This window comes from Phaseolus vulgaris, chromosome 9, assembly GCF_000499845.2.
Source record: "Phaseolus vulgaris cultivar G19833 chromosome 9, P. vulgaris v2.0, whole genome shotgun sequence".
NCBI lineage: Eukaryota > Viridiplantae > Streptophyta > Magnoliopsida > Fabales > Fabaceae > Phaseolus > Phaseolus vulgaris.
Genome location: NC_023751.2, coordinates 26,064,548 through 26,088,186, shown reverse-complemented (window position 1 = coordinate 26,088,186; position 23,639 = coordinate 26,064,548). Strand labels below are relative to the sequence as shown.

Here is a 23,639-nt window from a genome sequence, read left to right as displayed (position 1 = left end):
AGCGATGGTGCTCAAGTGAGAATTCTCTGATAGTATGGAAAACGTACCTTTTCCCCCTTTTCAGAAGTCCCTTTAGTAGGTTGACCTGGGCCTTGGCCATGTGGGCCAATCAGTTGATGGTTAGAGACATGCTTAGTGGTCTTTGGGTCGTGCCTGGTGGTTTCCTGAAAACCAGGGGAGTGGTCTAGAGAACGTGTTTTTACTTCGTCAATGGTTGTTATAACTGCTCTTTTCTACACGTGTAACCACGTTCTGGATTAAATTAGATTTATTCGACATAAACCATTCGGTCGTCCGGCTAGAGGTCATGGAAGGACGAAGAGTCGTATAAGACGCAGGGGTTTTTGTAATAATTTTACCATGAGAATCCTGCGGTCGTCCGGTGCCGACCGGTACAGTAACTAAATTAGAGACCATTTTAGAAACTAAAAAACAAATTGGTTCTAAATTACTTTATATTATTGTTAAATAGTTTCTAAATTGGTATCTAATTAGCAACCAAGCTTTTAACTACCAATTATTTAGTTTCTAAATTTGGTATCTAAAACTTTGGTTGTTAATTAGATAACAATTTAGAAACTATTTAACAATAATAGAAACTAATATAGAAATCAATTTTTTTTTAATTTCTAAAATGGTATCTAATTTAGTTACTATTGCAACTAATTATTTTGGTCTCTAAAAATTGGTTTCTATTTCATGATTGTCTTGTAGTAGATCTTACACATACTTGTGTGTCTCATAGATAGTTTTAATATATATATATATATATATATATATATATATATATATATAATTACTGTAATAATGCAATTGTATTTGGTAGTTAATACTTCTCTATTAATTTTTTTCTATTACCTTTTTATATAATTTTTTTAAGACATGGAAACCAAGGTGTTTTTCAAATTGTTCTTTTTTTTTAATTTGTAATTAAAAGTAATATACTCGTTATGTTGAGAATAAATGGTTGAAAAATAGTATTTTAATGACTACGTATGTGAAAAGAAAAAAAAAGTTAGTGAGAGTCAGGCTTATCAAAATTAAAATTATTGCCACCTGAATTCAGTCCAGAATCATGATGTTAAAATCGAAAAATAAGAAAGAAATTAACCATTCTAATTAGTAAAATGCTAAAGTCATTTCATAATTCAGTCCCTATTTGATTTGACAAACTGTGGCTTAATCTCAAAGCAATCTTAAAACCTTGCTGTTGGTAGATTTGCAACATAATTAGCTTCAAAATTGATTTACAACTCACTCAACTTTCTCATTAGTTGAAAGCCAGAATTGTCAAAATGCTAATGAATTCCCATGCAGAATTCAGAGAACATTGGTAATGTCTCACTTTATAATATTTCTTTCCACTTAATTTATGAATTTTCAAATTATAAAACTTTTTCACACTGATTGCTTAAAAAAGGCATTTATTGAACAATTATTTGTAGTAATTTGTTAATTAATCTACTCAACTTTCTAACACGTTATAAATTATAAATGTTTAATTTATATTTTGAATGATAATCTATTAACTTATATAAGTTGTTTGTAGTATTATCTATTTCAATCACTTAAAAAAAATGGCATGTTCATGGTGTACAATAACTATCACCAGAAATTGTTCCTGCTCAGGCCGAAATTTTTTTAGTTGCGTTTAATGTACTCCTTAAAAACAATGAAATTAATATATTTTATTTTTTTATGACTAAAATTTATAAAGCGTAATATAACTAAAGAGACAATTATTGAACAAAATATTAAAAAATTCCGAAGTTAAAATTTTAGACTTTAGTTAATAATCAATTAAAGTCAATTGTATAAAGACAATCATATGTAGCCAAATTTTAGAACTTATTTAATAAATACTAAGTAAATTTAACATGTAAATGTATTTTCAATCAGTCTTCATTGTCATTTATTTATGATCGTGTTCCTGAAAATTAACAAACACTCGATAAGAATAGAATCACCAATATCATAATATAATAAAGACAAACAAAAAAAATAATCACCAAATTGCCAATATCAAATTTCAAGGCAAACTAGGGTGGGGGATAGAGTAGATTTTTCAAAATTCAATCTAAATTCAATTTAATCTAATAAAATAGATTAAATTTAAAATTTATATCTATTTTAGTTAGATCAAATAAAAATTTAATATAAATTTAATTTCATCTAATAAAATAGATTGAATTTAAAATATATATATATATCTATTTTAATTAAATTAAAATTATTTGGATTTTTCCAAATTTATTAAAATAGATTAAATTTATATTAAATCTACTTTGTCAATTAGATTAAATTTATCTCGATCTGTATAAGGATTGACTTGATTTGACCCGGATACGGATCAAATCGGCTAGACCTGAACTTGGGTCGAATATGGTAGAACTGGATCTAGGTCGACTTGGCTAGACCTGAACCTAGGCCGACTAGACCTGAACCCGCGCCGACTCAGCTCGACTTGAACTCGAGTCGACTCTACTCGACTTGGTACCAAACCGACTTAACTCGACCTCAGCCCGAGCTGACTCGACTCGATATGGACTTGAGCCCAGGTCTACTCAACTCGACCTCAACCCGGGCTAGGTCAGCTCTAGCTAGGCCCACTCAACTCGACATGGGCTTGAGCCCACTCGACTCAACATGGTCCCAGGTTGACTCGGCTCAATATTTTTTTTTATCAACAATAAAAAATCAATAAACGTGAACCACTTCATGGGTGGTTCAACCTTTATACAAAGTTTCTCTTTGTTCTCACCCTACCAAGAAACGCCTATCATACAAATAAAACCACAAACTCAAACACAAAACACTTAAAAGACATCCTAAATCTAATTACTTTAGATATCAATAATCTTTTTAGTTTCTAAAATAATATATAATTTAATCAATATAGTAACTAATTATTTTTAGTCTCAACAATTGATTTTTATTTAATGATTTTCTTATAATGTAGGTATTAAACTCATGTACAATGGTAAACTTCTAAGAATTCTTGTTCTATCTCTTCATTTATGCTGTTCTTATTCTTTTATGGTCATATTTTTTTTTTCTACTTTAAGATACAAGATTTTACACTTATATAGATTTTTTTTTCTCTCATGATGAATATTTTTGAGTTTCATGTTATGTGTTCTAAAATCTAAAAATAAATAAATTTAGTTTCTTATTTTAAATCAAATCAATCCAAGTTAAACTTTTATCACGGGCAAAACAAGTCTAATTAAGAAATAACAAAGCTATGTTTGGTTGGTCTTAGTCTCTTCAACAATATTCTTTTATTCTTTTATGTCAAATAACATTGAAAGTCCAATATTATTGATTCCTTAAGTATGGTTGGGCATATTTTACGTCATGTAGCTTTTATCTTACCTTGGAGTGTCTTTATAATTATTCTTTGCACAACTTTTCTCTCTCTCTCTCTCTTTTCTAGTGTTGTATATGGATATTTCACTTCTAATACCTCATTTTATATTTTTGTTCTTTAATTGAAAAATAAGATAAATATATAAGTAATAACTAAATAAACTAAAATCTTGCATAAATGAGTGTGATCTCTTGACTTTTTTTACATCATTACCTAAATTAGTACAAGTTGAATTGAATTATATATATTGAATGAAATATAAAATTAAATCAAATGCAGTTAGTTTGGTCCCATTGAATTAATGAGTTACCCATATCAATAAACACCTCTATCTAAAGTTGGAATGGTGAGGAAAGTATGATAATGCATCTACAATGTAACTGGGGTTTTTTTTTTTTCTCAAAGAATGAAAAGTTTCCAAGTAATGTGCAATTTTGCTTTTGAGATGAAGAACAATAAAAATGACCCTCAAGAGACCTTTGGGCCCTAGTGTCATAACAATGTTCCCTTCTGTATTATTCATATTTTTGTAGCTGAATTGATTATGCATTCAAGGGGTCTAAAATCTACCCGACAAATCCCTAATTGATCTCTTAGGATCAATCATCTACCCTAATTAATTTACATTATCTAGCACTAATTAAATATTACAGGCACAAAACAGTACAAAAAGAAAACTATAAAATGTTGATTTGTGTTTGATTCAAGTGCCATATGCCAATAACATGATGACACGTGTAGATAACAATCCATATTGAACAAGACGATAGAATATATTGTAGCTAGCTATTTTTTTTCTTCTTTATCTCGGGCTTTGTACATGAAGATTTGAAGAAAAGGTTGTTTGTCTGTATCTTAATAGTAACCAAAAAGATTATGTATGCATAATCCAAGCTCAGAAACCTAATTGGTAGCTAGGAGAATTTGATTAAGGATAATGAACATACCTCCTCCTTAGGAACACCACAATAAAGTAATAATGATAATAATTATTTATTATTATTAAATAATAACAAATTGTTCTTTGAAAAAGTGATTGTGTTATGTGAGTTGTCCCTTGAAAAAATTGAGAGTGGTGGGCAAGTGAGACAGGAGAATAGAGAACAAAATAATTCAAAGACAATATTATCTATGGAGAGTGGAGAATGTAGAAAGCAAACAAGGTGTACTAGTAGAGTTTATGCATGTGAATGTGGCTGAGAATTAGGGTTCATGTTTAATCTCCTTCTCTCTCTTTCTTTAACATTCATGGTGTCTATCAATAAATTATATATATATATATATATATATAACATGTATCAGTATCCTACTATTTTAAGATGAAATAAAACAAAACCTATATAATCATAACATACCTATCTAAATCTTAAACCTTTTATCATTTTGGCTCTAGATCCCTTTTGGTCTCTCTCATAAGAAAAGTCCTGTGTATAATGCTAATAAGAATTTAAATTCTATGTTTTTTAGTTGAAAAAATGGAATTTATTAAATAGTTACTGTACAAATTTAACGATCTTATAAAATGAATAGTTTTTTAAGGTTTTTTTTAAAGAGAATTGTGGGAGGAAAAAAGAGTAAAATAGTTGATAAAGATTTATATTGAATTCGAATTTTTTTTATTACTTTATATATTATTAAATAATATTTTTTTTTGTTTAATAAAAATCAAACGAGCTATTACAAAATGATTATAAAATAAGTGTATTTTTTCGTGGTATGTATTAATGTTTGTGATTGAAGAAAACTTTAAATATAGTCTTTTTTTTCTCTTTTAATGAATCTTTATTAAAAATACTTTGCTGATAAAAGAATGTTAAGAATACTTTAACCTCTGGAAACTTAAATCCAATGAAAATTTGAGTTCAATTTTTACTGTAACCTTATCTATTGCTAACAGGTAACATTATTATTTTTTATTAAACTTTGACCTTTCTTTTTTGTTCCAATAGCTTTCTAAAATCAATTCACTGAAACTTAATTTTTACTAAAAGTAAATTATCTTCTAAAGGAGCAAAACTTGTCAGTAGGATGATTTGTTTTTGTTCCAAATAGTGTAAGGGTGTTTCTTACTACACCTCTACATAGTTTTAGGTAATTCAATAATAATAGAAGGTGTTTTGTAAGCAAAAGGTTTTTTTATTAAAAAAATTGAAAGACAAAAAATCTTATTTCATAATATTTTTTTTAACATTTTTTTACTTCCAAAACAATAAATTTAGAATTCATAAAATGTATTTCAGAAAGAGTATTATGAAATGGTTATAGACGATCATTTCCATAATATAATATGTATCCACTCTCACAATTTATCGTGGATTTTCTATTTTCACAAATATTACGAATTATCAATTTTGGAAGAAAAAAAAGAGTTTTATTTTTCTTCTTTGACTAACAACGTTTTCAAAACCATCCACCACAATGTTATTGGAAAGCATACATGTATGTCTATGTCTACGAGAGTGTACTAAAATTGTCTAGAATATTTAGCGTCGCTTGCTCTAAATAGTGACAACAAAAGTGAAAGAAAAGAAGGAGATTGTGTTTGGGTTCTTAAAACCTCCAAAGTGAATTTTGTCAATTTACATTTCTGTTGTGGTGCAGGAAGGAAGCAAAATACAGTGGTGCAGAAAGAAGTACCCTAGTGTAAGTTCATTATGTTTTTTGTACTTTTTTTTGTTGTTGGACATGTAGTTCAGCCTTAAATTATTTCGTGTTTTGTTCAAGCAAAGTCTATAGCAGACATTTCTTTATCTATCTTAATATTTTCATCCTCTTCTCTTGTAAATATAAAAATTCTCATTTTATCTTTTTTAAATTGTATAATTTGAAAATTATTTTTGACAGAAAGATTTTTGAATGGCATAATCTGGAAATTATTCAAATTTCGCAATCTAAAAGTTAAAAATATTATGTTATCCAAAAACTAAAACTAACTTCTGAAATTCAAAAATATTTATTAAGCAAAAAATAACTTCTATAGATCGTACAATCCATATTTTTTTTTTAAAGAATAACTTTCACATTATATAATTTATAAGTAAAAAACAATTTCGGATTAGATAATTTAGAAAATCTTCTTAATTCTGAATTATATAGTCTTCTTAACTTCTGAGAAAAATAAAATAAAAATTTACATATTTAGAAGGGTGCATGACAGAAATATGGAGGTTGAGAAAGAAATCCTGAGTCAAAGCTTATTTTTGAGGCCCAAAAGAAGAAATTCCAGATCAATGTGATTGAAATGTGGCACTCTGCGACAAATAATCTTAGCATGGCTGTAAACAGGCAATTGCTTCCTGCACCATACACCCAATTATATGGGAAAAACCGAAAATACCCTTAAAAAAATGGGGTACATATAAAATTACATTCTGGACCTCCTTTTCCAGAACACAATAATCTCTTCCAGATAATTTTTTCCGGAATGCATTGTTTTCAGTTCCGGATTTTTTTATCCGGAATGGGATTTTGATTTTCTTTTTCCGGATTTTTATATCCGAAACACAAAATCTCTTCCGGATTTATTTTTCTGGAATGCATTATTTTCAATTCCGAATTTTTATTTCCGAAATAAAGGATATTTTCGGAATTTTTGTAATTATGTTAGGTGCAGGTTCAAAAGTGTTGGGTGCAGGGAGCATTTGCCTTGTAAATATCACATTCAAACCCTACTCTTCCACTGTGTTCCTATTAGCCCTTTAGGAGTGGTCACAAGGTTCATTTTCTTTTTTTTGTAATGCTAATTTTTAGTATTATTAAATTATAATATTATTATATTTTTTTAATATTTATACAATATTAATTTTTTTACATATTATTCTATTAATATTATGTTAATTTTCCTAAAAAAATATTAATTTAGATTTAAAATTTAATTTATTTATAAAAAATATTAATCTGGATTGGATTTGGAATTATAAAAAATCAATTTGTTTTATAAAAATATATGGATTTAAATTTAAAAATTAATCTAAATATTTAAATTTAAATTATAAAAATTTAATTTGTTTTTATAAAAAAATAGATTTGAATTTAAAGTCTAATGCAAATATTTAAATTTATATTAGATTTGGATTGAACACCCTTGTTGAACAAGGTGCTTTGATGTCTCAAAATTCAAGAGTAATGTTGGTTTTTTTTTTGTGTAGTAATCTTTGAATTGTTAATTCACTCTTTATGATGATCCAAAGTTAATTGAATCTTAATTATTTTAAAAAAATATGTGTTTTCTAAAGAGTGTGAAAATTCAACTTGTTAAAATGTCAATTTAACCGGTTGTTTACACTTAGTGGATTTTAAAAAGAATTTGAAAAGTTTGACTTTGTTGTCAAACAAATTCAATCGATTGTTTCGGAAAATTAAATTGATTGTTTCGAAAATACAATCCATTGATTTTCTGAAAACCTCAACAAAATTTTGTTAAGTTGGTTAAACTGTTTTTTAATGATCCTAATAGCTTTTGGTTCTTGAATTAAAAGTCTTGACCATTTGATTGAAGTATAAAAATGTTGTTTTACGCTCCCAAGCATTAACTAAGTAAGAAAGATCAATCAAAAAGAGTTTTCAAGATTTCAGAGAGCTTTTGCATCATCTCAAGTGTGAAATAAGATTGGGTCTTATATTCTGAACTTGAATCTTCGATTTACCCAAGTGTATTATATTCCTTCTTCCTCAATCATTGTATTTCTGTGTGATTTGGTGTGGTGCAGTTTTAGAGGGTTATTCTGAAAACTGTGTGTGTTTTACCAAAGGTGGTGTGTGTTCTTAAAGGGTTCAAGATCATCACTTTGGTGTGTGTTGTGTAATATAGATTTGATTACATAGTGAATTCTCAGTGGTTAGCTGAGGACTAGATGTAGCTCTTGGTTAAAAGTGAACTAGTATAAATATCTTGGGTGAATCTCTTAAGTTAAAGACAAGCAATAAAACTACAGTCGCCAAAATGTTTCCAATGTTAACACTAAAGCCTTTAATCTCTATGTGTCGCAAGAACACTTTTTATCTTCCATAACTATCCTAAAGAGTGCATAACTTTTGTATTTATCGTAAGACTTAACTTCTCTTTCTAGTGAGAAACCTTGGTTGGCAATTTAGGAGAACCAACCAAACAATGGTCTAATGACCTTGTTTTGAAGGAATAGGGCAACAACCAAACAAGCCATATATTCTTCATATTTTGTGTTTGTGTTTATGTAAGCATGAAGGCTTTTCATTGTAAAACAACATGCAAACATGAAATACAAGAGTCATGGGCTTTCTATCTAATTGTGACTTAAGAGGTAAATTCTCAATCTTAAATTCTTATTTTGAGTTAGTTTTCTAAATTGAAGTGATTGTCTTTTAGCACTTATCTTCATCTTGAGAAAGTAGATTAATCTTTTATCTTTTCCATGGCTGTATTTTTCTTGTTTTATTCTTATGAATTAAACATTTACCCTTGTTGTATCACTTGATTAAATTCATGTCTAATGATAAAATTATATGATTTTGTATATGATTTAATTTCGATCTAATACTTTGATTTTCATGAATATTGTTCATTATTTTTCTATAAAATTTAATTGTTTTTTGAGTTATAAGTTTCAAACTTCATGATCGAGAGCCATCCAAGTTCATTTAAGGAAGTTTATCTAAAGAGGTATCAATAGTTACGAATCATGTTTGATGGATTTACCTTCTAATTCTCAACTTAAGATTTATCATAATGAGTTTACTTATCATCTTTTAATACAAAAGAAATAAGACTAGTGATTTTCATATAATATTATAACCAAAATTATTTTATCACTTTAGCACATCTTCCAAAAATTACCTTTTAATAGAAAGCTATTAAAGATATAAATGTCAATTAAACTTGCATATGTAGGATTTGATCTATCTCTCACACACTTTAAGTCATGTGCATGTGTATATTAATTGACCATTTTTTTACATTCATAAAAATTAAATTCTTTAAATAAATTTATCCATATATTAAAATTATTAATAAACATTATAAGTAAGATACAAATGTATTATCTTGCTTGTATATTCAATTTTTTGTTATGTTATGTAATTACATTAATGTTATATACTTATTTAAATAAAATATATGCAATTCATAATTTGAATAAAAATAATAATTGAATGAGAATATATATTACACATAGGAAGAAGAAAAACAAAACTGTTCAATTATTATTAAGAAAGGTAATTTATATTTACTATTTTTTCTTACTATTTACTATTTCTTGCCTAGATTTTTTTTTTTCAAATATATAATAGAAACATTATTGGGCCATTTGCATAACTGAAAGCCCAATGCCATTGACATGGGCGGCGCTAACCCTAACAGTACAGTAAGCATGTCTATAAATATGACATCCAAAGTTTCTTCTCAGTGAATCGGTTGTTTAGGGTTGGCCTCACAGCGGAGTGGCACACTCTCTGTTATTGCTTCATGTTCATGTATTCGGTAGCTTCTGATTCTGTTCACAATGGTTGTTATTTTGTGCTTAATTTTATGAATGTTGGCTTGATAGAGAATGGAGATGCGAAAATACCCTGTGAGGAGGATCTCCCTTCATTGATAGGAAGTGCCGTATGACACTCTAAACGCAGCGCTGATCAAAGGACTTGTTCTTTGTGGTTCTGTGTGTGTGATTTGGAACGGGTCTCTGAGGGTTTTCTTATTATTTATTAATTATTATTGGTTTTCTAGGGTTAGGTCCGATGCCACGTCTCTGGTAGCTTCAATTTGGCAGTGACCAGTGATGCTATGATTGGACCAAAAGCAAAAGGGAATTTCCTTTGTTTCGCATCTTGATAGGAATCTGTGGATCTCATACTTATGATCTGCGGAGCCGTTTTGTGCGATTACATTTTTATTGTTTGTTTGAACATTATGTCATTCGTTTTTAGTGTGATGAAGCCGATGATGATTTAGTTTAATTGGAATTACCGTCTGATATTTGATGACAATTTCTGGCTAACTGAGGCTTGTCATCTGTTTTTGGAATTTTACTGAAATATTGTTAAGTTTTATCCTTTGTACTCGGTTGACACCGAGTGGGTATTTAGACCCCCTAACTATCCTGAACACTGGTGGTCTCAGAATTCATTTGGTGTGGACTGATATGAGTGAACTCATTATATTCAACCGAGGATAAACAGGTCCAAAATAGTGAATTAATAGTGAATAATAATAATAGTGAATCCATAATAATCATAATCATATAAATAATTACGAGTTTTTAAAATAAATTAATATATTATTATTATATATTGTACTGAATATTAAATACTAAGATTTTACTTTTTTATGTATTGAAGTGCCGGAATAACTTTTGTAGATAACAAGGAAAGTGTCGGAATAATTTTTTGCAGGAAAGTGGTCACTATGGAGGAAGAAAATACTTAATTTTCCATTTTTGCTTCCCCCTTGGTATGCAGACGCAAATTAGCATAGAAATATGCATTGTAGAAGTCTTAAAATTCACATATTTGAAGTCAATTTTATGCACCGCCTTTAATTGGTTTTGGGATACCTTGTTGTAACACTTGTTAGACTCATAAATGTTTTTTTTTGGTTTTATTTTAGAAAAATAATAAAGTATAATATTAAAGATATTTTTTTTTTGAGAAAAAACAGACTTATTTTTTTATTTATTTAAAAGAACATTAATAAAGTATAATATTAAAGATATTTTTCTTTTGGAAAAAAACAAGCTTATTCTATGATATCAAAGACTATATTGAGTTCTTATCTAATCAATGAAACCAATGAAAATACCAATGTAATCAAATCTAAATTACAAAACACACATCAAAAATGATAAACTCCTCAAGACAGTTTCTAGAAACTTACACTTCAATACAAAATTACAATGTTTAAAGAAGAAGAGGAATAGAATACATACACTTCAATATAGAAATACAATGTTTGAGAAAGAAGAGGAATAGAATACATCACTTCAATACATAAATATAATGTTTGAGGAATAAGAAGAATAGAATACACCTTGTAAATCAAAACTTAAAAGTTCAAAAATACAAAATTCAATGTATGACCTAAATTCTAAATTAATTGGTCAAACGCAGTTAAACCAAAAACAATTGAAATCATTTAAAAACAAAGTTAAGTTTTTTCCAAATCATTTTAAAAATCACTTAAGTGTCAAACAACATGTTCATTCGATATTTTGAAATTTCACATCCTTTTAGAAAATCCATCTTTTCAAATGGGTAAAGATTCAAATGAACTTAGATTTTCTTCACCTATGCAATTTATAAATTCTTGTTTTAATGAGGTATTTGGATTTCCAATTTAGAATAACAACTTGCACATTACATACCGGTCCAAGAATTACATTTGTGTTGGAACTATACCATCGCACGAATGATGCAATATCACTGGTATCAAGGTCCTCTCATTCATCCATTACAAATCATTTTGTCGAAAAATGAATGGTGTGTGAAGTTCAACTTAGAAGATAGGAAAATGACCAAGTGCTTATAAGATATGAGATTGACGAATGGTGATAAGCTTATATTGTCATGAATTGGTATTAAATTATTACTACTTTATTAAGAATTAATGACCTCTTTCAGTTAAGTGTATGAATTGATATTAAATTATTATTTTATTAAAAATAAAAAATTAACCTTTTTCAATGAAGTAAATGAATTGATATTAAATTATCATTATTTCATTAACCATCAAAGGAAAAGCGTGTGAATTAGTATTAAATTATTATTATTTTATTAAAAATTAATCAAATTTTTCTAGTGAGGCATATGATGCACATTTCTATTTACATTTTGAAGTGGAACATGTCACAAGGTTGGTAGGTGAGAGCATTAACTTACATTAATTACTTTGAAGTACCATGATTTGAAAAGACAAAGACAAGGCAAAATGGTTTGTAGCTAGAATGATTTTTCCATTAAGAGTTTTTCTTATTACATACCTACAAGAAAGTCATCTCCAACGTTGCATTGAATGTAAAACTCATCTCTAATGGCTGCCTTGAATGGTTTTGACTAATTTTTCACCTGCACATTCAATACCGACCACGTGAAGTCATGGTTTGTCATAGTTTTTCTTTCATTTATTAGGATTCTCATATTTCACTAATACTTCATATTTTTCAAGGCAGTGTGGCATACAATTTTTTTTTACTGTCCAAAACATGTTTTTTTTTACTTTGAATACCACACAATATGGGTCGTCTTCTTTTATTTAGTAAATAATGTATATTAATATTTACATACAATGATCTTTTTTATAATGCAGACTATGAACGAAATGGAAAATATTTGCTTTGATGAGATTCCGTTGTTTGAAGAATATGAGAGTTTTAATGTATTTAATAATAAAAGAATTAAAAATGATGATGATTTGGTTGCTACAGTGGGTATGTATTTTGACAATGTTAAAAAAATTTATCGACAAGATGTCATTTCAAAGGATTTTACCATTAGAACACAAAGTTCTAAGAAAGGATCGGACAAAGAGCTAAGGTACTTCATATTGGTGTGTGCCAGAGCCGAAAAATATGTCTCGCTTATTCTGAACGAAGTTAATACCCAACCAACTCAAAAGAATGTGTCCAACTCGAATAACTATTGGGATAAAAAATGAAAAGTGATATATTATGCATGTGCACCTAGAACACTCACATGACCTTAACCCAAGAAAGTCACGATTGTTTAAGGGTAATAGAAGAATCAAATTAAACACAAAGAGGGCTTTTGATATCAATGGCGATGTTGGGTACGAATTAACAAGAGTTTTCGGTCGTTTGTTTTTTCATCTGGTGGTTATGATAATCTAGAATTTGTTGAACAATATGTGTGAAACTTTGTCGGGAAACAAAGGAGATCTTTGGAAAAGGAAAGAGACGAGAAAACACTCTTAATTCATTTCTCTCGTATGAGGGAGTTTAATCACCAATTTTTCTTTGACATTTATTTGGACATTAATAACTACATTCATCATATCTTTTGGGCAGATGCACGAAGCCGGGTAGCGTGGGAAAGCTTTGGGGATGTTCTATGTTTTGATACTACATATTTGATTAATAAACATGACATGCCATTTGTACCATTTAATTGTGTTAATCATCATGGACAATCTATTTTGTTGGGTTGTGGACTACTATCTTTAGAAGACACAAATGGTTGTTTGACTTTTTCAAACTTGACTGTGACGTATGTCAAATAGGTCACTTTAAAACATTGTAACTGACCAATACAAGACAATGAAAAATGCAATTGAAATTGTATTTCCTAATGCAAGTCACTGGTGGTACTTATGACACCTCATGAAGAAAATACTTAAGAAGCTGGAGGGGTATGTTCAATATAAAGAAATCAAACGTGCAACAAGATCATAATGTATGAGTCCACCAATGTTGATCAATTTTCTTCTATTTCAATAATATTTAAATTCACTATAATTTTATAAATATTTAAAAATGAAAATAGTGTTATTTGAGAAGAAAAAAAGTCAAAAACAGTGTTAGATAAGAAAATAAAAACAAAAAAGTGTTGGATAAAGAAATAGAAGTATTTGAGAAAAAAAGTCGCTTCATGATGCAAATTCATTGCACCTAAGAGCTTGGTTGGATAGCGTGATTCTTGTGAACTGTGAACTCTAAAGACGTTAAAAATTTGACAATTACCCGAACTTGTTATTTAAATTTTATAACTAAGAACAGTCACAAGTAACCTTGGTGAATACATGCAAATTGATATTTTAGAATCCAAACTATGTGGATTTCATTGCAGGTTCTCATGTTACAATATAAAATTGAAAAGAAGGATCGGGAAATCCAAAGACTAACTAAGAAGAGCCCTTCAACTGGAAATTTTGGAGGATGGTGGATTAGATGCAGCACATAACAAAAATGACAACAATAAGACTGGGATACCGCAAACTAATTTGACATGATAGTTTTCTATACGAAACAAATTTTTTTCATTTTTTTACTATTGTATATTAGATCATTAACTGTTAATAGTCATGAGGATGCTCTGCTTTAAATGGAAAATATAGTCCTCGCAGTTGAAGATGGTATACTACATTTCAATACTTTCTTCTTGTATTTGGTTTAGGGTTTAGGTTTTGTATTTTTAAAATACGTTTTCTAAATAAAATTGAGTATATGGGCAATAAATAGCTCTCTTTAGACCCTACACTATATGAGTCAGTTTCAACGAGACCATCCCAAACCTGCAGTGCCAACATTTCCAACTGGTTGAATAGGTTCCACCAAGCCCTTCGTAGAACTTCCAAGCCCCTCGCCCTGCACAAATCATACAAAATAGTTATTCTACAATCATAAACCCGAACAATTCGACAAATATGAGATACGACTTGGCGTTGCTATTCATGGCTTAATGGTGTGATGAGAAAAGTTCCTGAACAAGGTAACACTATTTTATGATGGGTAGTGTAATTATAGAAAGTCATGTAAAAATCATATTTGAACTGATTTTTAATAATTGACGATTGGATATATTATTCCTTTGTTGGTGTATGAAAATTAAACTTTTATTTTACACAAGGGGTTGTGTGGCTCATTACAAGACCTACTACATTATTAAATTCAAATACACCGGTCTTCCTCATGGCGTGGTGCCTTTTGAGCTGTAAGTTTGTGGCATAGGAAAAACTGAAATTATAATGAAAATTCTGAAGATTTAAGAAAAATTAAAAAAAAAAAAACAAAGTAATTTGATGATAAGTATGAAGATACCTCCTTCCAACCCATGCTTTTTAGAAGCTTTCTGGCATAACTACCTGCTCCAAATGACATCTCCAAGGCCTCTGATGCAGCTTCTTGAGGACAACCAGCATCAGGTGAAGATGGCGTATTATAAACATCTGGCAGATTCTTCTGTCCTGGACCCATGCCGAAGCCACCATGCAATATTCTTCTTTCAGCAGCCCTATCTCTGTATGGATGTTTTATTTGCTGGCAGAGCAAACAAAAAAATGAGTTCAAGGTTAAGAGATTCTGGAGATATCCTTACATGTGATCAATTGTTCTATAGAAAGGGTGATCATGGAAGTGAAAGACAAGTTTAGAACCCTTATCTCTAAGTCGTCATATTCTCTCTTTCCTATTCGATCCCTTCAACTTCCCTAACCCACAACACTTACTGAAGTACTCACTTTCCACTCAGTTATGTGAAAGGAAAATTTATAAGCCATGGCCTCACTTGTTATATATACTACTTATGCCATCCTAATTGCTTTCCCAAGATGTTGAGCATTCATTTATCTATTATAAAATGCAGCTATTTGTTTGATTTCAACATCAGACTACACACCTTACATGCAGAGGGATGACTCGGTAACGCAGACAAATCCTTCTCTACAGGTATTTCATCTGAAACTGAAGCAGAGCTTTCACTGGACTTGGAGAGATGAGTGATTTTTCTACTAGGTGATAGCTGGGGAAAATCCCAATGTTTTGTTGGATTCGAAGAATCATAAGTTGATAATGAAGCCATATATTTTGCACTAGGATTTCGCAATCTGTACACTTGTCCTGATAAAAGAACATGATAAGCAAACGTATTTAGTCAAGGGGGTATTTCTAGCTCTATCACTTTACTGAAAATTCCAATACTGCTTCATTTTAAAACTACTCACTCATCCATCATTTCAAAATGAATTTTATGACAGGTTGTTTAGGAAAGATATACAAGCAAGAAAGTTTTAAGTTTTTGAATTACATGTTAGCAAATCTCTCCATTATAATTTTTTTAATAATTATATATCCTGATTATGGATGACAACAAAATTCATACTTGTAGATATCCACGTGTAACATCTATAATGAATATCAAACGAGTACATCTAAGGATACCAGCAAATACCAGATAATGGGTATGAGTATTTTAATTATCCGCCTATTAATGGGACAGGTATGGGTATCACAGTATTCAACCAGCATATATCCACTACTTGTTAGAGGAAAACATTAAGAATTGAAAAATGGTAATAATTTGATTATACATATTTATGTTTTTATTTAGACCTGTAAAATTAAAATTATTTTTAAAGAGATTAATTTTATTTATATTTTAAATAAATAATAATAATCTTAGTAAAAAATTTAAGAAAAATAAAAATAAAAAAGAATCCATGGATATCGACTGGTGTAGAATAATCCACAGGATACCTGACGAATAATAGGTTGGATATTTTACACAGAGCGGGTAGAAGATAGCTACTATACGTTGCTGCGGGCAGCTGTTGTCATCCCTACTCATGACACGGTGTGTAATAAGTACTAACAAGTACTAGAGTAAAATGCAAACCTGTTCTAACTCGTACCAGATCAAAATGTGCTTCACAGATGGGAGCAGATCTTAATTTCCCTCCACTAGAAGGGATAGATGGATGTTGTTTTGCAGACCGTTTCACCAATCTTCCAACCAACCTTGCCACTTTATCTTTTTCATCTCTTTTGGATCTCGTAACCATTTCCCAATCCCACAAGTCCGCAATTGGAACCTCTAAAACCAAATCTTTCCCTGATTCAGTAACTTGACCATATTGAGCCCGCCATTTCTCTTCATCCAACAACATATCTGTAAAGATAGATCAAGTCTATTTAGGAGATAGATCAAGTCTATTTAAGAGATAGGTCAAGTCTATTTAATACCTTCATCTATGGTACTTCTATCAACTATGTCACATTCATCCTCCATGTCCGGGATCCACTCACCCTCTTCCAGTTCATAAGAGTTGTTGTAAGCTACACCTTCATCTACAATACTTTTAGTATCAGCTAAGCCATTTTCACCCACTTGGTTTGGGTTCCACTCACCTTCCACTTCATAAGTTTTGCTGTGAGCTATACATTCAGGAAACAAATTCATTCACGAGCTGTATTAGTTACCACGTAACAAAAAATGATAGAAGTTATGTACACACCATCAGCTGCTAACGAGTCATATCTATCATCTGTTTCCAGTGGCATTGTCACTCCATCTGCTTCACTTACTGCTATATTCTTGTAGCCAGACAAGTAAAGATCAATAAGTGTGTCCTCTAACCTGTTAGTAGGCAAATTGAATAATTTATGTACAAAAAGTTTGAAGGTAAAAATCATCAGTGGAGTAAGGATGTGCAAGGTGGATACCATTCTGATGGTGGTGGAGGTGGCTTTTCACAAGTCGGACTACTCGCAGAATTTGTAGCATCTATTTCAAAGGCAGACACTTAAATAAATTAAGTTACTCATATTAACTACTGCTGCATATCTGAAACACCAAAATGTTCGAAGAGTAGTGGAAAACCAATTGTCTATAACATTAATACAAATAAGTACAAATATTGGGGATTTGACAAGGCCGTGCTTGGTAGCAACCCCCTGTCCCTGCATACTGCAGACCTATCATCATTATACTATAATATTGTTGACAAGTTAATGCAAATACAGAAACACAGTTGCAAGTTCATATACTTACCATCAAGTGCTTCATTAGCCTGGGTTATTGTCTGTTGGTTGGTGTCAGATATACTTTCAAGAAAGGAAATATAATCCTCGTTGGTGTTACCATCATATATTTGTTGAGGACTTTCTGTGGTAGTTTCCTTGTATAGACATGTGTCTGCACTATCGTCCTAAGATATAACAAGCAAAAAAAACTAAATTTCTAACATAAAATGAGATTGATTTAAGAATTTATCTGTGGAAAATAAAATGTTAAATTGATTACATAGAAGTCCAACTCCAAAACTACCTTATTGGTATCTAAAAGTACATAATTCCCATCCTCAAATTTGTAATAAGCACCATCTCTGCTGCTATAGTACCAGCCAGCATTAGGGTCATGGTAAAATCCACTACTGCACAGAGTTAAATACATTTCCCCCAACGAATAAAGAGGGAGAAAAAAGTTAACGACAACAAATTTATACCAACAAAACAAAACAGAAGTAGCTCATTATATTCATAATTTACATCAGTATATACAATCAGATGCGAACCTAATAAAAAATCGAAAGGTCTGAGGTTGGAGGGCGTGGAATCATCAAATAAGTCACTCTTATGTTTGATTAGGATATTGAAAAGAAAAAGCTCATTCCCAATCCCATTTAGTTTCATCTCAAAAATCATAAATTATTCTCCATCATACATTCTTTTCGTCAATTATAACACACCGAACATAAGAACGAAGAAAGGTAGAGTAATCATTTCATTAATATTCATATCAAACAGAGTCGTAGGAGCTGACCATTCTGTTTTCATTCTATCCACATCAATCATTTAGGGTATTAAAACAAAGAAGGAAATAAAAAACGCTAATTTGAACAAAATGAAAGCTTAGGCTTCACGCAATATGTTCAGAGGCTCAGCAGATATAAAGAAGCACAACAACATGATGAAATTTTAACGTTCCAAATGTACTAATTACTACAAATTAAACTGAATGAAAGAATGAATAACCATAGCTTGTAGCAATTCCGTACAATGAATAATTAAAATGTGAACATGGCAGTGTTAAGGATTAAGAGCAAACAGAATAATGATTGATTGGTGAGAAATGTTTCGAAATTGGGATCGAAAGGAAAACCTAGCGTGGAAGTAAAGTTGTGATTTGTCATCCCAAACAAAGGTAGAATCGCTATTTTCACGATTTTCAGAATCTGCGTCCATAGCTTCTGCACTTCGATTGCTGAATCTCTCGTCGGCGTTGGAATCTCCACACCACCTTCTTCATGCTTCGCGGCACAGCCCAATATTCCTCTTCTCAAATTGTACATTAATTTTTTAATTAAAATGTATAACCAATCAATTTTTAATTAAATTGAAATCATAAAAATTTATGGCACATATGAACTATTAACCTTTTTACTGTTTTATGTCATTTTTCAAAATTTAACTTTTTTCAAATATATAGAACATTTTGAACTTTTTAATTTTATAAAAAAAAATCTTTTGACTATTGCTAATACAGAAACTTATAATGGTAATCAATTATTAATTAATATATATAAAATTTTAAAACAATTAATAAAAATAAATGTGTTGATCATATATAATAATTTATAATTGAATGATAGCTTAAAATGTTTTGATATTATCGGAGTATTTTAATTAATTTCTTTAGTTATTTAAAACTCTTCCAAAATTATAATGTCGGAAAGTAATCCTAAATCATTCTAAGAAAAATCTATTGCAAAAATGTTTTGAAAATGGTAGTATGATTAGTAAAACAAAAAAATAAAATAAATGTGATTACAATCTTATATTAGTCCAATAATATATTTACACGAATAATTTATTCTATTAAAAAAATTAACATCAATTAAATATGTCGTTTAGTTTAAAAAACGGACTTAACCGTTACTATTCTTATTTTCTTATTAACTTATCCATGTAGAGTTTAACATCATAAAATTATCATAAAGTCGAATTAATATAACTGTAAGAATAACTATCACTAAAATTATTAAAGTAGGTTCCTTTAAATTAATTCTAAAAAATTCTCATCCAATATTTAGCAACACTTGTGACTACTAGCAAAATCATGATCTTCTAAAAATAAAATAAAATTATCCTCCACAAAACCATTTTTTCCTAATTGTATAGTGATATTTTAGAAAATAACAAAAAAAACTGTCACATGGATACATAGAATCAAAGAGAAACAAAAACAAGGTCACTAGTTAACAAAAAAAACCTATGTGCCATGGATACATAGAACTTGAATTTGAAAAATGGAAACGTGACTAAATAAAAAAAAAAATCATATTAAATAAAAATTCAAATTAGGGTTTATAACAAGCTGAAACTTCAAAAGTAACATCATTAAATACATTTTGATTTCTTTTTTCTTTCAAGTGATGAGTGAAATGTCACTATATATATACTTTATATGTTTTATTTTCTTTTTATGTGTTATTAAGGGAATGAAATTTTATATATATATATATATATAAAATGGATTCTCCTCTTATCTAATTTTTTTTTACATAATTACATATAAGGTGATGAAGGGTGTAAAAAAGAATGACATATATCTAACAAGGTGTCGTAATATCTAAATTAACGCTTACTATTGAGAATATCATTTTTTTTAAGACTCAGATATGCAATAAAGGCAAAAATGGCTTAGCTGAGTTGCATAAGCAAAACTTGTTTGTCAATGATAACCTTTATATATACTAATACATTTTATGTATACTAGGATGGAGACACAACTTATTCTTTGACCTTCATTAAGGATCAACCTCTTGAATCCAACATCAATAGACACTTGCTATGAATATCAAAATCTCATTAAATCCACAAAAAAATCTTTAGTTTGGTAAGTACCTATCAAATTTCTAGTATGTTTTAGACCAAGATTAATTAGTTATTTGTCCTTAATCATATTATGGAAACAATTAGTTACAACAAGCATGTTGCAACTAATATGATCAAATATCACATACCCAAATTTGTGTATAAAGCTTCGATAAATCCAACTCATTTATCATAAAGAGAGATACATGTGTTATCTTTTAACTCAATGCATCAACAACCATGTTAAATTTACCTAGATTGTAGCTCAACTGGAAATCATAGTCTTTCATAAATCTCATTCATCGCTTTTATTTCATATTTAACTTCATTTGTTCAAACAAATATTTCAAACTCTTATGATCAATAAACTCATAAAATATAACACCATACACATAATGTGTCATAGTCTTCAGAGCACACACCACACAATAAATAATTATAAAACATGAATGAAATAATTTTTCTCATGTACCTTTAAATGACAATAAACATATGCAATTATTTTCTTTTCTTGCATTAGCGCACATCCCGAAACCTGATCAAATGTATCATATTAATTTCAAAGGATTTACTTGGATAAGGAACAATCAACATTGTTGCACTAGTTAATCTTTGCTTTTAAGTTATAGAAACTTTTGTTTCACACCTCTTTGTCCATATAAAGGTTGATCCATGTAAGTCAATTGAGTCAAAGGAACTATTATTTTGGAGAAACATTCAATTTGATGAATTGTTTCCCCAACAAATCTTCAAAATTGCCTACTTAGTTGGTGTCATCCTATGTAGAGAAATTTACATAAGAACTTTATTTTTCTCTAAGGTGAAAACTATGAAATCTTATATAGAAAAAACATTTATATACTCTTACACAACAAACATATTTATTATTTGACCACTATTACTAACCATTTTCTAAGCCAACAATATATAATATTATGCACCACCCTTTGCTTATGAAATTATTGTGTTTAACTATTATTTTTCTCTTAAAATTAAAAAATATCAAATCCTTATAACTCAAATCTATTAGAGTAGGATTGACATATAATCAATCCATACCTAAGATAATGTCCAAGTTCTTTAAAGGTTGCAAATCATATTTACTTTAAGTTTAGTTTGCCAATAAGCATAAAACACTTTAGATAAATTAAGGAAATAACTACTATTCTCAATATTGGTGTGGATACCAACATATCACATAATAACTTACTCAAAGGGAGTTGCAATATTTCAACACACAAACTAGAATCATATAATACTCTCAATGTTGAACTTAAGATTAAAACATTTACCTAGTACTAGGTTTTTTAGATTATGAAGCCTCAACTTAACTGATAGCAAATGCTTGCCTTGCTCACCACTTTTTGGTTTCTATTACACTATTCTAGAAGAAATAAATCCTTTCTTAAACCTACAATTTTTGGTCAAATGACATGACTTATAATATTTGAAGTAAATCATTAAAGAAGAAAATTGTAAACAATCTCTAATCATATGTTGGCCACCATATCTAAAGCACTTAAGGGAGGATTTCTAATGAGACTTCAATCTACTCTTTCTAGATGAATGAGATCCAAATATATGGTTTCTTTTATTAAGCTTTCTTATTGCCACTTAAGAAACCACCTATGTTAACTCTGATCACTTTGTAACCTTAGAATTTTTTTTCACTAAAGTGAGAAACTCTTTGATAGATTAGGGAATCACAACTTCCTCTATCTCTTGGCCTCATTCTCAACTTAATTTTTCTACACCATCAAGCCTTATATATAATTTGTGGAGAATTTGATTGGGTGTTTAATGATAGTAACATACAACAATGAGATAATAATATTAATGATCATAATTAAAAAAGATTTTAATAATTATTTACATTTTTATCGTGTTATATTATTCTAACAAGTTAAAATTTAATATTTATATTAATTTTAATTTTATATGTATTTTTAAAAATATATGTATTATTATTTTTCATATTTGATATGTATAATTTATAATTTAAATGAAAATAACGATGAAGGAACAATTAGGTTACATATTTATGGATAGGAGAATAAAAGAATAAATGTAATTATATTATAAAATAGTAGAAATGTGTGTATAGCTATTTTAATGGATGGGCAGTAAAAACAATAATTATGAGTTTAAAATATTATAATTTTAAAACATAATTAGAGATAAAATATTTAGGTAAAATGGATATATTTCATTATGTATTGCGATAAACAATTATCTAAAAATAATTTTTTATAATTATTTTTTCCTAAACATTTTCTTGCCAAGAATATTTGTTCAAATATATAATTAAAGATTTTTTTTTACATCTCCATAATTTTAAAAAGACCATTTTATCCTTAAAAAATATGACTTCTAAATTATCTATTCATGATTTCCATATCAGAATCTTTAGAACAAAATTTTTGGAACATAATTTCTAGAATTTGATTTTTAGAATTTATGAGATGCATCCTCCATAACAAGTTTTATGGAACAAGATTTCCATAACAATTTTTTTTACTTTTTGAAATATTTTTTTTGGAACATATGAGATGGTTTCAAAATATAAATTTTAAAATATTTTTCTTTAACAAACTTTTCATAACATATATAATATAGTTTCCAATGAACTTTCTATAATATGTCTCTCTGTCTTTGTTTTTTCTTCCTTTCAAAGAGGATAGTGATGAAGAATGGAGGTGTAAAGGAAGAAGAAAGAACAAAAAAAAAAAAACTCTGCAATTATTATTAGGAAAGATGTAATTTATATTTACTATTTTTTTCTTATTTTTTGGTATTTCTTACTTCAAATAAAGTAGAGATATATATTATTTCATTAATTTTTTTTTTTACAATTAATTTTCCCTAATTCTTGCCTAGAATATTTGTTTTCCAAATATATAATTAAAACATTCTTGGGCCATTTGCATAACTGAAAGCCCAATGCCATTAACATGGGCGGCTCTAACCCTAACAGT

At 29.0% G+C, this 23,639-nt stretch overlaps 1 protein-coding gene and 3 non-coding genes across 5 annotated transcripts; 3 read left to right on the top strand and 1 right to left on the bottom strand.

The window, feature by feature from the left end:
- The first annotated feature begins 9,909 nt into the window (after window positions 1-9,909).
- On the top strand, window positions 9,910-10,035 carry LOC137823241 (small nucleolar RNA Z112). Its single transcript, XR_011083094.1, has one exon. It is a non-coding gene; the product is annotated as a small nucleolar RNA Z112 (small nucleolar RNA).
- A 40-nt stretch (window positions 10,036-10,075) lies between these two features.
- On the top strand, window positions 10,076-10,233 carry LOC137823255 (small nucleolar RNA snoR2/U65). The gene has a single exon (XR_011083108.1). It is a non-coding gene; the product is annotated as a small nucleolar RNA snoR2/U65 (small nucleolar RNA).
- A 44-nt stretch (window positions 10,234-10,277) lies between these two features.
- On the top strand, window positions 10,278-10,353 carry LOC137823246 (small nucleolar RNA snoR77Y). The gene has a single exon (XR_011083099.1). It is a non-coding gene; the product is annotated as a small nucleolar RNA snoR77Y (small nucleolar RNA).
- Window positions 10,354-14,306: 3,953 nt separating this feature from the next.
- On the bottom strand, window positions 14,307-19,159 carry LOC137823146 (uncharacterized). Of its 2 annotated transcripts, none has more exons than XM_068628289.1 (10): window positions 18,950-19,159; window positions 18,116-18,221; window positions 17,840-17,996; window positions 17,512-17,572; window positions 17,304-17,425; window positions 17,032-17,223; window positions 16,685-16,957; window positions 15,689-15,909; window positions 15,112-15,330; window positions 14,307-14,658 (listed from the first exon to the last, which is right to left on the bottom strand). In XM_068628289.1, the coding sequence occupies exons 1-10, from the start codon at window positions 19,030-19,032 to the stop codon at window positions 14,566-14,568; spliced, it is 1,527 nt and encodes a 508-aa protein (XP_068484390.1). In that variant the 5' UTR covers window positions 19,033-19,159; the 3' UTR covers window positions 14,307-14,565. The 2 variants fall into 2 exon arrangements, 1 of the variants encoding a protein (XP_068484390.1); XR_011083072.1 differs by having other exon boundaries at window positions 14,391-14,658; window positions 15,694-15,909; window positions 18,950-19,148.
- Window positions 19,160-23,639: the final 4,480 nt, after the last annotated feature.